Source organism: Myotis lucifugus, unplaced genomic scaffold (assembly GCF_000147115.1).
Source record: "Myotis lucifugus unplaced genomic scaffold, Myoluc2.0 scaffold_481, whole genome shotgun sequence".
Classification (NCBI taxonomy): domain Eukaryota; kingdom Metazoa; phylum Chordata; class Mammalia; order Chiroptera; family Vespertilionidae; genus Myotis; species Myotis lucifugus.
The window spans coordinates 276,465-292,965 of NW_005871529.1; the positions used below are offsets into that span (position 1 = coordinate 276,465).

The 16,501-nt window shown below is 38.1% G+C and overlaps 1 protein-coding gene across 1 annotated transcript; it reads left to right on the forward strand.

Annotated features, from left to right (window-relative positions):
* The first annotated feature begins 351 nt into the window (after positions 1 to 351).
* Positions 352 to 4,435, forward strand: LOC102423135 (mannose-binding protein C). Its single transcript, XM_023744660.1, has 5 exons — positions 352 to 363; positions 1,198 to 1,390; positions 1,782 to 1,898; positions 3,216 to 3,284; positions 4,062 to 4,435. The coding sequence occupies exons 1-5, from the start codon at positions 352 to 354 to the stop codon at positions 4,433 to 4,435; spliced, it is 765 nt and encodes a 254-aa protein (XP_023600428.1).
* The last annotated feature ends 12,066 nt before the right edge of the window (positions 4,436 to 16,501 follow it).

Consider the following 16,501-nt stretch of genomic DNA (forward strand, 5'->3'; position numbering starts at 1 on the left):
GTGAAGGTGGGGAGATGGCCAGCAGAAGTTATTCTTTCTTTGCTTTTGCCGGGCACCTGTGGCTTTCTGGATTTACCTGACCATTTGCAGAAATGACACTGCCTTCTTTTCCAAAGAAAGCCATAAAGAAATAGAACCACGAAGCTAGTATGTTGAGGTTTCCTGGGAAATGACAGTTTTGAAAGAGAGCATTGAAGGAGAGATGAAATGCTAAGATTAAGAAATAGGAAGGGGAGTCAAGGGAGTGGTAATTGCCCGTGTTTTTTATCCACAGAACACGGGAAATTTCCTCCAGGAACTAGAGGGGAATCTGGCACCCTGCTGGGGACAAGGTAGTGAGACATTTCCAAAATGCTACCCCTGGTAAGTCTCTCTTGCAGCAGGAAATAAAACTTCCTAAGGAAGCAAACACAAGTTAATTCTGGGTTAGTGACTAGCAGTGACTATTCCTCTCTGGATCACCAGCCTACAGTTCAGTGCCTGCCATTAAGTCAGTGTCTGTTAACTGGCCCTGAAGGGCAATGATCTGCCTAGATATGAGGATGGGATGCAGGTGGCAGATGGGCCCAAATGGGAGAAGTGGGGTGAGCGGGGGCTCCTACAGATTCCTGGATCTCCATTCACTTCCACCCCTTAAGCCAGTGGTTCTCAACCTTCTGGCCCTTTAAATATAGTTCCTCATGTTGTGACCCAACCATAAAATTATTTTCGTTGCTACCTCATAACTGTAATGTTGCTACTGTTATGAATCGTAATGTAAATATCTGATATGCAGGATGGTCTTAAGCGACCCCTGTGAAAGGGTCGTTTGACCGCCAAACGTGTCACGACCCACAGGTTGAGAACCGCTGCCTTAAGCCAATAGGCATAAGTGTGCTGGAAGTGGGTCTCAGAAAGGATATGGAGAGCATATGCACAGCTTTCTAATGGTAAAACCAGAGGCCTGGGCCATTTGGGACCCCCTTCTAGGGACGTCACTGCATGTTATTCCTACCCATGTTCAAGTACTCATCACACAATATCCGAAGGAAGATTTGCTTTTCCACATCCCCAGTCTGGAGGCAGCAATGGGTGGGCCATCCATCTCTACATCATCTCTGCCCAGTACATGTTATAGGACAGAGGGAATGTTTGGTAAATGCATGTTGATTAACTGAACACGATGAGATAATCTTCTTTGACTTTCCACACACCAAGGTGAGGACCATGGCTCTGTTTCCATCGCTCTCTCTCCTTCTTCTGAGTGTGGTGACAACATCTTATTCAGAAATAGAACCCGATGAGAACCTTCAAAAGACCTGCCCTGTGATCACCTGTGCTTCTCCAGGCATCAATGGCTTGCCAGGCAGAGATGGGCGTGATGGCCCCAAGGGAGAAAAAGGAGAACCAGGTAGAGCTTGGGCTGTTGTTTCTCTGTGAATCTTTACCTGCCAGACAAAACTGCCGGGAGATGTAAGAGCAATGTCCAATTCATATAGGTCGTATTTCTCTCAACTACGTATTATAGTTCAAAACAAATACAGCTCTGACTCTGGCATCCCTGACTTCCACACAGGAGTTGGTGACATGTGGTTGTCCTGCTTGCTCAGGGAGTGGCCCTTCATGGCAAGCCATCCCGAGGGACCTGGGAAGATTTTCTTCTCTGGGTCAGTGGAAGTAGTGATTTAGAAAGCTGGTCCTGGATTAATGTCTCTGCTCTCCTGGGAAAAGATTAAGCATCAAGCTCTTGGAGAAATAGAGCAAACACCGAGACACTAATTTATGTTTTCTTCTTCCCATAGGCCAAGGGCTCAGAGGCATTCAAGGTCCCCCTGGAAAGTTGGGGCCTCAAGGAAATCCAGGACCCCCTGGGCTACCAGGAAGTGTGGGCCAAAAAGGAGACCCTGGAAAATGTCCAGGTAAGAAGCTAACCTCAACCAGGTCTAAGCTGACAGCCTAGTCCCAGGGTCCTGGGATTTTGAGTATCAGTTGGGAGATACCACTTCTGCTGCTTCATGGAAAGATGCCTAACTCTGCTTCCTGACCCAGCACACTCAGCCCTTGCTTAGAGCCTAAGGGGATTTCGGAGTACAGACTTGCAGACCCTCCAGAGCCACTCCTTCACCGGGCACCCCCTGAAGGAGCTGGGCCCTGGCTTTCCTTTAGCTGCCACAATGTGAGGCTCTGGTCCGAAAGGGAGAAAGTAGACCACATATGTGTTGGACTTATTATGTCTGTTTTCACAACAGCAGTCTCTACATGGTAAGTCAGTTATCTTTTACTTCATGAGAAACAAACAAAAAACACAACCATTTATTTAAATCACAATTCTGTGGATCTGCCAAATGCTTTTTTCTGCTAATCTCAGTGTCTGTGGTCGAGTGATGACCAATGGTCTCACTTATATGTCTGCCTGTTGTTTAGTTGTCAGCTGGAGTGATGAGGGTAATTGACCCACAGGTCTTTCATCTTCCAACAAGCTAGCCCCGCTTGTTCACATAGAGGTGATTACAAAATACCCAATAGCAGAAAGAGTAGAAGCTTTAAGGCCTTCTGAAGGCTTAGATCATGTCCATTATTGCTTCTGTCACATTCTATTGTCAAAGCAAGTCACAGGCCCACCCAGGTTCAAGGAGTGGGGAAACAGACTCCATTTCTTAAACAGACAAGCAGTACCATATGGAGGCCATTTTTGCCGTCTTTGACACACAGCCTGCCTCATGCCCTCCCCCCTTAAATAATGTGCAATTCACAAAAATCTTGGTTTACTGAACAAACTCTGAGAAAAACAAAAACAAAACAATAAAAGCAATAAAAACAAAACCTCCCTAAAGACAAAAACCTGTAATCTTTTTAGATTCGCCAGCACATAATAATTCCCAAGAGATTTACTTTTTATTCACAATGGAGTTGTTTATCTGGAAAAAAAATTAGTGAATAGCTTGGCGTGTGGAGTGCTATCATGCTAGGTCATCAGGGAGTGCATGTGTGTTCATGTATGTGTGCATGTGCGTAAAGTGTCTAAATACCTTCAATAGATGATGAGTGATGTTTTGGGCTGGATGGCAATACAGATACTTTTACCTCATTTCTTCTTAATATTTTTATTTTCCTTCAAAAAGCAAATATTAATGTATAAGAAAATTATTTTTTTAATTTGGAAAAAGTACCCTACCCAGTTAGAGCTCTGAAATCCCTTCCCAACAATGTTCTTTCGCTTTGTTTACATTTTCTAGAGCGTGATGATCGCCTGGCTGCTTTAGAAAGAGAAGCTCTGCGCTCAGAATTGGAACGTGTCAAAGAATGTAAGCCTTTTCTCTCACGTTTCAGGCAGCTTTCAGTTTAGGAAGGTGCAAGGTATTTGTTAAATACATATAATTTTCTAGTACCGCATAAGTGTTCCTCATGGTCTGATCTCGTGAAATCCTTCCAAACTTTTAGTAGAAATGGAGAAAAAGAGAAATCGGATAACTTGCTCAAAGGCACAGAGCTAGTAAGTGTCGGAGGTAGTTTACAAATTGAAGCCAGTCTGACTCCAGAGACACCCCCAACCCCCATCCTGTACTTTCTACTATCAGCCTGTGTAGGTGTCACTGAAAACGGGACCTAAGCTTCTTTCTCTTTGTTATTCTGTTGTAGAGACCTGACAGTGGGGCCTAACCTGCTCCTTTTGTGCCCTGCTGGCCTGAAGCAAATATTCGCAGACATTTTTCTTTCTTCTCAAGTGAATACTGGGGTAAAATACAGAATTACCAATTACATATGTTCTAGAACTCTTATCCAAAAGGACAAAGGCCCTTGTTCCAGGCTGTTTTCAGGTTAGGTTTGCCAGGTTTAATAAATGAAAGAACAGGACACCTACTTAAATTTGAATTTCAGGTAAACAATAATATTTTTCAGGATAAGTATGTCCTCAACATTTTGTGGGAAGATACTTATAATAAAAAGAAAATACATTATTTATCTGAAATTCAAACTTAACTGGACATATTGTATTCATGTGGCAATTCTCCTCTAGAAGCCTTTATCCAGAAAAATGCCTTAAAGACAAGCCAGTGTCAACCCCATTTTTCCTATTTCAGGGCTGGCCTTTGGTCTGGGCAAACAAGTTGGAAAGAAGTTCTTCTTGACCAATCGTCAAAAGATGAGCTTTGACAAAGTGAAGGCAGTGTGCACCCATTTCCATGCCTCCGTGGCCACCCCCATGAATGCTGAAGAGAACACGGCCATCCTGCATATAACAGGAGGAGATGCCTTCCTGGGCATCACAGATGAGGAGAAAGAAGGTCATTTTGTGGATCTGACAGGAAGGCCTGTGGCCTACCAAAACTGGAATGATAATGAGCCCAACAATGCTGGCTCTGGGGAACATTGTGTGATGATCCGGACTGATGGCACATGGAATGACATCAACTGCACAGCCTCCCTTTTGGCAGCTTGCGAGTTCTCTGTCTGAGGGAGCCCGTCCCACAGGCCCTTCTGTCCCTGGACCTCATCTCAGGCCCACAGTCTGCTTTGAAAGATAAAACGATGCCCATTTCCCCATGCCCAGGACTGATGGTACCCTTTGTGGGGAATCGGAGAAAATAAGAATGGACTGAAGGATGGGATGAGGAAGTGAGAAGAAACTGACAGGGGTACAGTGAGAGCTTCTGATTCAAACTCAATCACTAATAACAACAACAAAATTGTAACAGTAATAGTAAATAGTAGCAGCAATAAAAGTACTGATATTTTTAATGTGTACTATGAATCAGACCCTATATTTGCATTTTATATTGAGTGGTGTTAACTTGCTTAGGTATACAAATAAAATACCTTACTATAAACACCTGTGACCTGTTGAGCCTCCCTTTCTCTTTGGGTAGAGGGCTTCATTAATGACATCCCCCGCCTAACTCCATAGCTTTTGGCTAGTTTCAGGAGGATCTACTTGTTGCTTTTTTCTGAACAATATTTTCTTTTCTTTTTAATGAGATATTAAACTATGTAAAGAATATAGATTTCAAGTTAACTAATAAATAAATTCTACTAGATCAAGATACAGGGCATTTCTAGCATCCTAGGTGCCCCTTCATAACCTCTCCTAGTTGATATTCACAAGGTAAATACTATGCTGACCTCTATTACCATACATTAATTTGATCTATTTATGAACTTTACCAATATCTTTCTAATTATTATCTACTTATGGAACCATACACGCATACATACATACATACTAGTACATACATACAAACTGTTTTATGTTTCGCTTTTTTTATTCAGAATTAGGTCTGTAAAATTCATTCATGCTGTTACATTGTAGCAATAGATCTTTCATTTTCATTGCCACCTAGGGTTCCACTATAAGAATATCCCTCAGTTTATCCATTCTATTTTTAATAGACTGTTGGACTGCTTCCAATTTCCAATTTTTGACCATTAAGAAAACTCACAAAAATTTTTATAGTTGTCTTTTGATAGACATATGCACTAATTTCTCTTGGTTCTCTAACAAGGAGTAGAACTGGTGGGTCATGAGTTAAGTATGTGTTCAGCTTTAGTAGGTACCACCAGATTTCCAAAGTGATCAAATGAATTTACACTCTCACCAGTAATTTGTGCCAGTTCTAGTTGCTCTACCTACTTGTAAATAATTAATATTTTTAGTCCCTTTAATTTTGGTCATTCCTGTGGGTGTAAAATACCTCACAATGGCTTTACTCTCTGTTTCCATGACATGTGACAATGTTGAACACTTTTTCATAGGCTTATTGGCTACTTGGACATAATTTGTGAAGTACTTATTCAAATCTTTTTATTTTGTTTAAATTAAGTAGCCAATATCTTTCTTATTGATTTGTAAGAGCATCTATTATGTGACTGAAATAGAGCAGTGCATGTTTGAACTGTTAAAAAGAAAAAAAAAGAAACTAGGGCATATTATGTCATATTAAAGTTTATGACACTTATTTGAGCAAATACTGACTTGAATTGGGCAGCACCAAACCAAAAGCAGTTAGGACTACTCTGCTGACAGAAGCTAGGGTCCAGGTTTTCACAGAGAACATGTGGAAGCAAAGCAAATAAATTATTGATTAGCTAGAGTTTAAGCAGTTGCCTTATTTGGGAAAGCCCCACTGGCTGTTTGTCATTGGTCATTCTTGGGTTTCATTTCCTGGGATCAAGGGCAGTGACTCAGGCTTAGGTTTCGGTTTGCTAATGTAGGCTACCAAGTCATTACAGCCACCTCAGTCTAATGGCCTCCTTGCTTAATTAATTTGTCAGTAGTTAGAAAAACTAAAAACAATCTTGTTTCAATCAAAATCCTACATGGAACACAACATAAAAGAGGTTAAAGAGCAATTTTATCAGAAAATATTTTATTTTTATTTGGAACAGTTCAAATTCCATAGTTTTAAACAACAAGACAGAGTGCTCTGATAAATCTTAAAAATGTTGAAATGTAAGGTTATTAATGTTGGCTATAGTGTGGTGTCAGATTTCTGCATTCAATTTACTTTTTTATATCTAGCTGTGGTTGCACAATATCAGAATAATGAGTGACATGGATAAACATTTTTTAATGATAGCTGGGTGTAAGATGCATCCTGGGGATCTTCTTATTTCAACTAGCTTTTCAACTAAAACAAATACCCTAGGCCACACCTGGCCCTGACTCTGAGGGAAAGGAAACACAGCTTGCCATCTGGGCAGCAACTGGCATTTTCTGCAGTGGAAGGAGGCCTGACAGAGTCCACACCGCAGTCCAGGAGCTATTTTCTGCCTTCAAGTGATAGTTAACTTGTGACATCGATAGATCTGCACAAATAGATGCAGTGGTGACTTAGGAGTGCAATTCTGCCCCCACACACCTAATAGGAACCAATATACCATTTTTTTATCTTTAAAGAATTCATTGTGATTTATTTCTTGTATCTTAAGATCCATTTTCTTGATAGTAGCTTCTTTTTGTAAGTTATCCTATCTAATAAAGATGGAATATGCAAATTGACCATCACACTGTCACAAAGATGGTGGTGCCCATAGCCACTAGGTGGCGGTGCCCAGTCCTCTCAGCCCCGCCGGAGTCCCCCAGTCCTTTCAGCCCTACTGGGGGTGGCAGGCCCGCAATGCTCCTTGCTCCTGCCACTGGAGTCCCACAGTTCTTCCAGCCCAGCAGGCAAGCCTTGGATGGTGGCTTCCCAGCCGCCCAGGGCTGCCCAAGGCTCAGGTAACCAGGGCCAACCGAGGCTTGTGCTGCCAGCAGTGGCAGCAGCACAGGTATGATGGGGCATTGTCTTTTCCTGATGGCTGTGTTGCCTGCCACCCCTGAGTGCTCCCGGACTGTGAGCATGCCGGGCTGAGGAACCCCCCCTCCAGTGCATGAATTTTCATGCACTGGGCCTCTAGCATATTTATAAAATTTGTGATAAAGTACACGTAACAAAATATACCCTCTTAACTATTTTTAAGTGCACAGTTCAGTGATATGAAAGACTCTCCACATCACTAATCATCATGGAAATGCAAATCATTGAGATGTCACCCACACCTGTTAGCATGGCTGCTATCAAAATATCAAAAGTTAATAAGCATTGGAGAGGTGCAGAGAAAAGAGAAACCTTGTATGCTAGATGTGGAAATGTAAATCAATATAGACAGCCTGGAAAACAGTATGGAGGTTCCTAAAGGAATTTTAAGTTGAACTACCATAGGATCCAGCAATTTTACTCTGGGGTATATATCCAAAGGAAATGAAACCTCAAAGAGATATCTGTACCCCCAGGTTCATTGCAGCATTATTCACAATAGTCAAGATATGGGAAAACCATAAGTGTGTCTGTTGACTGAAAATTTGATTTTAAAAATATAATACACACACAAGGATCTTATTCAGCCTTAAAAAAAAGAAGAAGACGACAATCTTGCCATTTAAAAACCAGTATATCTTATAACAACAGCCTCTGGGTCTCCACAAAGGACATGTGAGTTGCAAGAATCATCACACCTTGAGAAATCCGAAGCTATGTCCCCCAAACTGATATTTTTAATGCATTCTGCCCTCCCGAGTTGGAGGCAGTTCAGAATCAGAGGTCATTTTTACCACATGCAATATTCCTCAGTAACACAGCTGACGTGCCACCTTTATCAGCTTTCAGGCAAACAGAACTAGAAAGTTAACCCAAGGTCAAATTTCATAAAAGAATGGGTTTTGTTAACCCTTTACTCAACACAGTGCCACTTCAAAAACCAATATTCACAGACTCTTCCTCAAGAAAGAGGAATTCAAACAAAATAAATGGAAAATGACATATGATGATAAAAACATGTTATTGTTTCATCTGACTCTTAGGATCATGACAAGGACAGGCACAGGCAGCCATGGAGTAGACTAACATTGGCCTTGCCTAGCCTTTAAGTGAGCTCCACATAAGAGCTTTAATGCACTGAACTGACCTGAACAGCAGACTGGGAATGGGACCCACCGGGATGAATTTCTAAAGTCCCCAGGGTAGCAATGGACTTCCTAAGCAGTGGCACAGTTCTGACAAGTTCAAATTCACAGGGAAATCTATGGAAATAATTTTGTTCTCAGTTTCACACAAAGACATGTTCACCCAGCAACCCAAGCGATTGGGTTGACTGTCTCCAAATGGGTAAAATTTGGTTCACAGTAGATGTGTGTGCTAAAGTTATTTTTGCTTAGTTTTACAGCCTTTATATATTTTAGGAAATAAATTCTAACCCCACCTTTGCAGGCCAGTAGTGGTTCCCTGCATCCCTGATATGGTTTTAAAAGAAAAGTTGACTATGATATCATCTACCTTGGTTTTTAATAATAATAATTATTAACATACTACTACTACTACTATTACTTCTACTACTACTACTACTAATAATAATAATTATTATTATTAATATTATGATACATTCCAGTTACTGTGGCTGGTAACTGGAAAAATCAAGGACACAATAGTGTCTCCTCATTTGTGTCAAGACAGCAGAGGGTGCTCTTCTCTTAATATATTACACTATCCACTAGAAATCTATTTCAAGATGTTTTCTTAGTAGCAATAAATACACTTTAATAACATTTTTATCTTTATGGCTTTTCAAGTTCTTGTTTTCAAAGGAGATTATTTCTTGCATTTAGGTATCATTAATAATATTCCTGCCCATTCAATTGTCCTTGAAAATGAAACAAAGTTATAGACCTGCCAAAAGAAAAATCTACACACATATACATGAAAAAATTGCTGAAGAATTTAAGGAGATTTTAAAAAAAACCAAACAGTTGGAATCTTGAGGATGCAGCTTACAGAAAAAAAAATTTTCTTATGAAAAATATCAAATATAATAGAGAAAATAAAATGATAAATTTAAAACCCCTATCCCTTCTCCAGTGGAGGATATATACTGGGTGATTTTGAGCCCAATTTCAACCATCTTATTAATCCTCTATAAATTACGTAAGTATCTCAAAAGGATAAGAATTTTTTTAAGAACTTTTTTTTTAAAAAACCCCCAAATAATATTATTATTGCATCTTAAAAAATGAACAATAATTCCTTAATACTATCAAATATCATATTATCATTACTTAATAACTTTTTAATAAACCTAATTGATGGGTTTATTTATTTCATTTCCTTCCCATTTGGGGAATGCCTTTTATTTCACTTTTATTTAATTTTGCTTTCTATAGTTAAATCATTTTCATTTTCATTGTTCCAAAGTCAAATACACAAAACAAGATGTTTTCAGAGAAGTATAGCTGTGGGAACCTCTTTTTTTAAATTTTTTTTTTATTTTTAACTTTGCCTGGACTGATTTCACAACATCGAACAATGGCTAAATCAGGTCAAAGGTGTACATGTTCGAGGGCAAATTAAGAAACCTGAACTTTTTCTTGCTCCTTAAAATGAGATGCAGAACAGCTAAACTTATTTTCTACAACATACCCTATTCATGTTAGCAAGTACTTGTATGTGTAATTTATTCACAGTCTTTGCTGGGCTATGAACAAACCATGCCACAGGCTATGAACAATCCTACCTCATTTTGGGAGTTTAGTTCATGCTGGAAAGTGAGGAAATGTATAATTTGATTTGGGGAAAATTATTTCATCGTACTATTCTTTTTCTCTTCATTAAAATAAGAAAAAAAAACCAAATGATCTTTCAAATCCTTCTCAGCACTGAAACCTTTTTCTTATTGTAGATATGTTAGGTAGCTTCTAAAGATGGCCACCATCCATGCTTTCCATCCCTGTACAGCTCTTCACATCGAGATGGAGTCTAATTCCCTTCTCTTTGGATCTGGGCTGGCCTTGGTGATTTCCTTGGCCTATGTAACATGGCAGAATTAAGTTCTAGGACTCCCAAAGCTAAATCGTCAGAAACCTTACCGCTTCAGCCTGCATCTAGTTTCAGCCTTGGAACACTAGTTCTGGAGGAAACCTGTCTCCACATAAGAAATCCAGTTATCCTGAGACAACCCTGCTGTGATGAAGCCAAAGCAAGCAGCATAGAGAAAATAGGTGGAGAAACAGAAACAGAAATGCCCAGCCAGCCCTCATCTGCTCCTGTTAAGAAGCAGACATGTCAATGAAAAAGCCTTGTCATCCATCAAGCTTAGTCAGATGACTCCAGCCCCAGCTGCCATCTGACTGCAACCGTATAACAGACTCCAAGCAAGAACTGTCCAACTGATTTCAGTCAACCCACAGAAACATGAAAAATACTAATATATAGTTGTTCAAAGCACTAACTTTTGTGGTGAAATTTTTGCAACAGTAGACAATTGATATAACACATGACAATTGCTTTAAGGAAAAGTAAAAAGAAGGCAAGACTAGTTTTGACTGTGGGGAATGGGGACTATTTCTTAGCAGAGGAGTTATTTGAATTTGGTCTTGAAGCATAAGGAAACACCTTGAGAATATTATAAAGTCCATGGAGACGGTGGTATATGCAGAATATCTTGGGAAGGCTTATTATCCACTATTTTAATATAAAATTCAAAAGTAAAACTCACATCAATATTTCTTATAGTTTCATTTAGTAAAAACCAAGAACATACCATTAACATAAAATAAAAACTTTATGAAAGCAACATATAGTCCAATTGCATATCCATATCCTTATGTTAGACCTGACTTTCACCAAGAATAGCATGTAGAGTATTGAGTGGTCAGGACTGTCCACATAACTTTCAAATAGTTTTTCCATTCACTCTCTTTCTCTCATTCCCTCCCTTTTATAAGAGTCAGAATCACATATTCAGTAACACAGGTATAGAGTGCTGGTATTCTAGTTTCACGTGCTCAGAAACCAGATAAGTAGATATTAATTGCTTATATTTTGGGAAAAATTGTTGAGTCTGATAAAGCTCCAAGAAAGACCATCCCATCTCTGCCTGCACTAGGCATGAGAGATAACTTTAGGCTATCAACTTTTGTTTTGTTGTCACTTGTCAGTGTATCATGAATATTCTTCATGTCATTAAATGTTATTTTGAAACATAATTTATATTGGCTTCATATTATCTGAACCCTGTACCTTTATCATAATTAACCATTCCCTATAGCTGAACATGTAGGTTATGATTTTTTTCTTTTTTATAAATACTTGGTGATGACCATCCTTACAGTAAACTAGCTGTGCACATTCAAGACTTTTTGCTTAGGAAATGAGATGATCTTTATTGTGTCTTTTAATCCTGAAATAAAAGACACAGATGAGAAAATTGGCCACAGTTCAAGAGAGACAGTAATTCAAACACAGAACTACCATGCTTCCCCCCTAATTATTATTTCTCTTCCACCTGGTTATAGACACAACTGCTACAAGTCTCAGAATTTAAAAAAAATTAATGATAGACTGAATTTTAAAAGTTCTGGTGTCAAACTTTATAATAATAATCCTGGAACACTTTTAGGCAGCTTAGGCAAGTTATTTTACAACTTCATTGTGCACTATAATCATCTGGGTACTTATTTAATATTCAGTTTCTTGAGTTCCAAATCTCTAATATTCAATACAGTCTTTTAGAACTACTGCTTTAAGATCTATATATGCTGGAGAGCTGGTATTTATAAATATGAACCAAAATGTTTAGGTAAATTGTCCTAAATAATTATAGGTCACATACTATCCTTAGTATTCTCAAAATTGATGCTGATGATTATAGATTTATCATCTTGTGTTTTATCTCCAGATCTCTAACACAGATTTCTTATATATGTTTCCTTCTTTTATTTCTTTTTTTCCTATGTAGTAATTTTGTGGGAGAAAATGCCTTCATCTCTATCACTCTTTATCATATGCAATTTTCAAGCTTTATCATGTCAATAAAAATACTTTGTGAAGGTTATTATTTTAAAATAAAGTGTTTTTTTGTTGTTGAGAGATCTTCATGATATAAATTCAAATGAATGAGATATCTGGTGGCTTTGGGCAAACTAGTTGGAACAGATGATTGGGGGCATGTTAGTATTCAGATCATATCATGAAGAGATGACAAACTTCACAAAAGCAAAAAATAATCCAGATCCGTAGAGGAAGAAAAAAAAAGATACTTAGGATTTATGTTCATCAAGTATGTTATAAAAAATCACATGATCACAGGTAACTGGAAATTTATTACGGTTTTGTTTTGTTTTTATCCTCTGATTGATTCTAAGGAAATCCTGTTGAAGTACTACCTACCCCAAGAAAAAGAACTTGGAGCCAGAGATTAGAATATAAAAGAACTATGAGAAACACAGAGAGGGAAAAAAAGCAAGAAAGAAGAAAAAGAAGATAAAATAACATCAAATTAGTCCTTCACATCATGAACCACTTAATGAGTAGGACCATGTATTATGTACTTTTCTTTCCCACACACAACTGATATTCAATAGTTTGCTTTGAAAAATACTTGTCAAATTATCTTAATTTATTTTGCTATTATAATATTTTGGGGGGATTCATCTTTTGAGGAAAACCATGGTTTTGCTTTTTTCACTCTTCCCTGATATTTGCTTATTTCTCCCATCTGAAAATTGATCAGTTTTCAATCCTAAGTTTTCAAATGGCTGAGTAGAGGAACATTTTCATTAACATAAATAGTCAATACAAGTCAAACTACATGACTGAAAAAAATTATATGACTTGACTTGATGAGGGAGAAAGGGAAAATTAATCTGCTTGTAAAATCTGAAGAAAGACTGGATAATCAAATGGGAGAAGGAATGTGGCACATCTGGATCCTAAGATCACCTGGTACTCAAATGCTCCAGAACTCACTCTCCATTTCTTCTTCAGGAGTTATTTGGAGATAGTGCTATCCAGTTTTATAAATTACACACTATCCCAATTTGCTAATAAGGAGGCTAAAGTTAGAGGGTTTAAGTGACTTCCCAAGTTCACACAATTAGTAAGCAACACAATCGGACTTAAAGCTAGACCATTCTGACTATAGAGCCTGAACTCAGAAACTCTGATCTTGGCTCCTCGATTACTGCCTAATGTGCTAGAATTTAATTTTCATTTTTCATTTTTCTTTTACTCATTTATTTTGAGAGTACATTTTGTAAAGCTGGGGGCAGTGGAACAAGGAAGGGCTTCTATCTAGGATAGAAGAAGCAACAGGACAGAGCTTAGGCTGTGCTCTGCTTTGGCTCTAGAAACATTATGGGAAAGTAGTGAGCCAAGGTGAGGCTGCTGTCAGCTCACTGGAGAGTCAGAGAAAAGGGGGCCTTCGGGACACGTTCAAGGGCTTAGCCCAGGATGAGCTGCCTCTGCCCATTGCTCCCCTCCTTTCAAGTCTCTGCGGGGTCCCCTTGAGTTTAGGAGATTCATGCCTGTGGGGGAAAAAGAGGAGGAAGGGAAAGGCATGGTCATGGCCTCTGGAGGGAGAGCACCTAATTTCTTAATACCAGTCATAATGAAATACTCTACTTTAAGACCTGTTGTTTATTGTTGTGTTAAAATAAATAAAAATTGGTAAAATTAATAGGGTAATATCCATGTCTTTGAATTCTTTCATCATTTAAAAATATGTAAAATAAATTTCATTGAGAAACCAATTCATGAAATGGAAAATAAAAATCAATCATTGACAGTACCAATCACTGAATAGCAAATGCTGTTTACTTTTATATAAATGCTAAAAAAGTAATCTTGGATTACCAATATAGAGTTAAAAAGTAAATAAAGGAATTTTGGATCTTTTTAAAACAACAATGTTAATAACAATATGCTGATTTATTGATGTTCCACAATATTATTCTAGTTTTTTTCATTGTTATAGTAAAATTGAAAATGTAGCAATATAAACCTCTACTATTGTAGCACCATAAAATATAACCTTTAAGTTTTTTAAAATTAATTTTTTATTAAAAGGGAAGACAGGGGAGGGGGGTGGGTGGGAAGAGATCAACCAAAGAACTTGTATGCATATATGCATAACCCCTGGACATAGAAAATAGGGTGGTGAAGGCCTGGGGCAGGGTGGGGATGGGCTAGAAGGGGTCACTGGGGGACAAAAGGGACAAATTAAACTTCAACAATAAAGATTTAATTTTTTTTTAAAAAAAAAGCTTGTCTTATTTACCTCTAATTCAGCATGCTGTAAGAGTTGTTGATCTAAAGGGAATTTTTTTGGTGGGCATTTACCATCATCATTATGTACTTTCATCAATAATACTTACTAAATGTACAAGCTGACCTTTATTCATTATTTAAATATTGTCATTTATTCTGGGATTTTCTTGTCTCCCTAACAATTAAATTCACTTAATGTCCATGATTCATAGATATATCCCAGAAAATCATTTGTAATATCTGAAAAAAAACTTAGTAGCATTTTTCTTCCTAGTTATTTTGTGTCTCTTTTAAAATATACTGCTGGCATAGTATATGCAAGACTAATGAAAATTCTCAAAGATCAGTTCTACAAACATCATATTTCTGTACTCTAATGATTGGAAGTCATGGTACCTTTTTTAAAAAAATCAACATTAAATTACAAAAAAAAAGAATTCTGCATCAAGAAAGATAGATGGAATATAAATACTTTTCTCCATTCCTTCTGGTAAATAAAGCAAAAAGACCTTGATATTATATACAAAACAAACATAAGACTGAAAGGTAGAGAGAAAAATCCAATCAGTTAGGAGCCTCAGGACTTAAGGAACAACACAACACTGGGTTTCCTAGGACTTCTTTTTTGTTTCATATATTTTATATAGGATGCTGGAGAAGATGACACCCTGGGAATGCAAATGGGTACAGTCAAAAGAAACCCCAAGAGAAGCCTAATGCTCTGACATAAAGGATCAGGAGAGACAGCCCAGCAAAACAGAAGTTTTAAGCAAATAACCACTCTACTTTGGCCAAACACTACAGAAAAAGCGAGGTCCACCCAACAACCATGGCCAAGTAGGAGTTTAGAACTTCTCTGGACTGCAGATGCACCTACCTCCCTGCTGGGGTGGTGTCAGAGAAGACCCAATAAAGAGCCAGGAGTTGCATCTCCATGGGGCAGTAACAAGCACACACATCTAAGATGTCAGTTGAGGCCACATGAGGAGCCTGAACTTCCACTTCTCCCTTGTAGTATCATAGTGTTTCCCTGTCTCATGACACGATGGGGTCAGAAGAGGTCTAATAGAGAGTTGGAATTTTTACCACTGTTAGCAGTGACAGGGCCACTTTCAGCCCATGGTGTCAGTGGGGAGTAGTAATGAGGCACTCCTAATTCTCCTGGTAAATAGGGTATCTGCAGAAGCTTACCGGGAAGCTAGAGGTCCCATCTCCACCCAGTAATAACAAGGAGAATCCCCCTGTCATTATAAATGGAGGCTGAGTTGGTATCTTGGATTTCCACCCCACCTGTAATAAGAGGTGATGTCTACCCTTCCCTCACCAGAGTGATGTTAGAGTAGGCCTACTAAAACAGAATGTTGAAATAAGAACTCTAGTCTCATAATACAACAGCCCAATAGATTTCAGAGCAAAAAAATATATATCAGAAATAGAGAATTATTACATAATGATAAAAAGTTCTATCCAGAGAGAACATATAGCCATCCTAAATGCATCTGCATCAGACATTAGAGCTGTGATATTAGTATGTGAAGCAAAAACTCATATAACTAAAAAGAGAAATAGACAAGTCCACAAGTTGGAAATGTCAGCATCCTTCTCTAAACAATTGATAGAACAACTACACAGAAATCAACAAGAATATAGAAGAATCAATAACAACAAGAATATAGAAGAATCAACAACACCATCAACAACAGGATCTCATCAACTTATAGAAAACTCTATCCTAGAACAGCAAAAAGTGCCCATGAAACACATACCATGATAGACAGTCTCCTGGGTCATAAAACAAATCTTAACATTTAAAAAATAATTGAACTTATACATAGTTATCCAATATAATGGATAAATCAGAAATTAATAATTGAAGAATAAGAGAAACATCTCTCCACACTTGGCAAAAGCAAATATCAAGAGCTGGGTAAATATGTTCATGTCCTTTA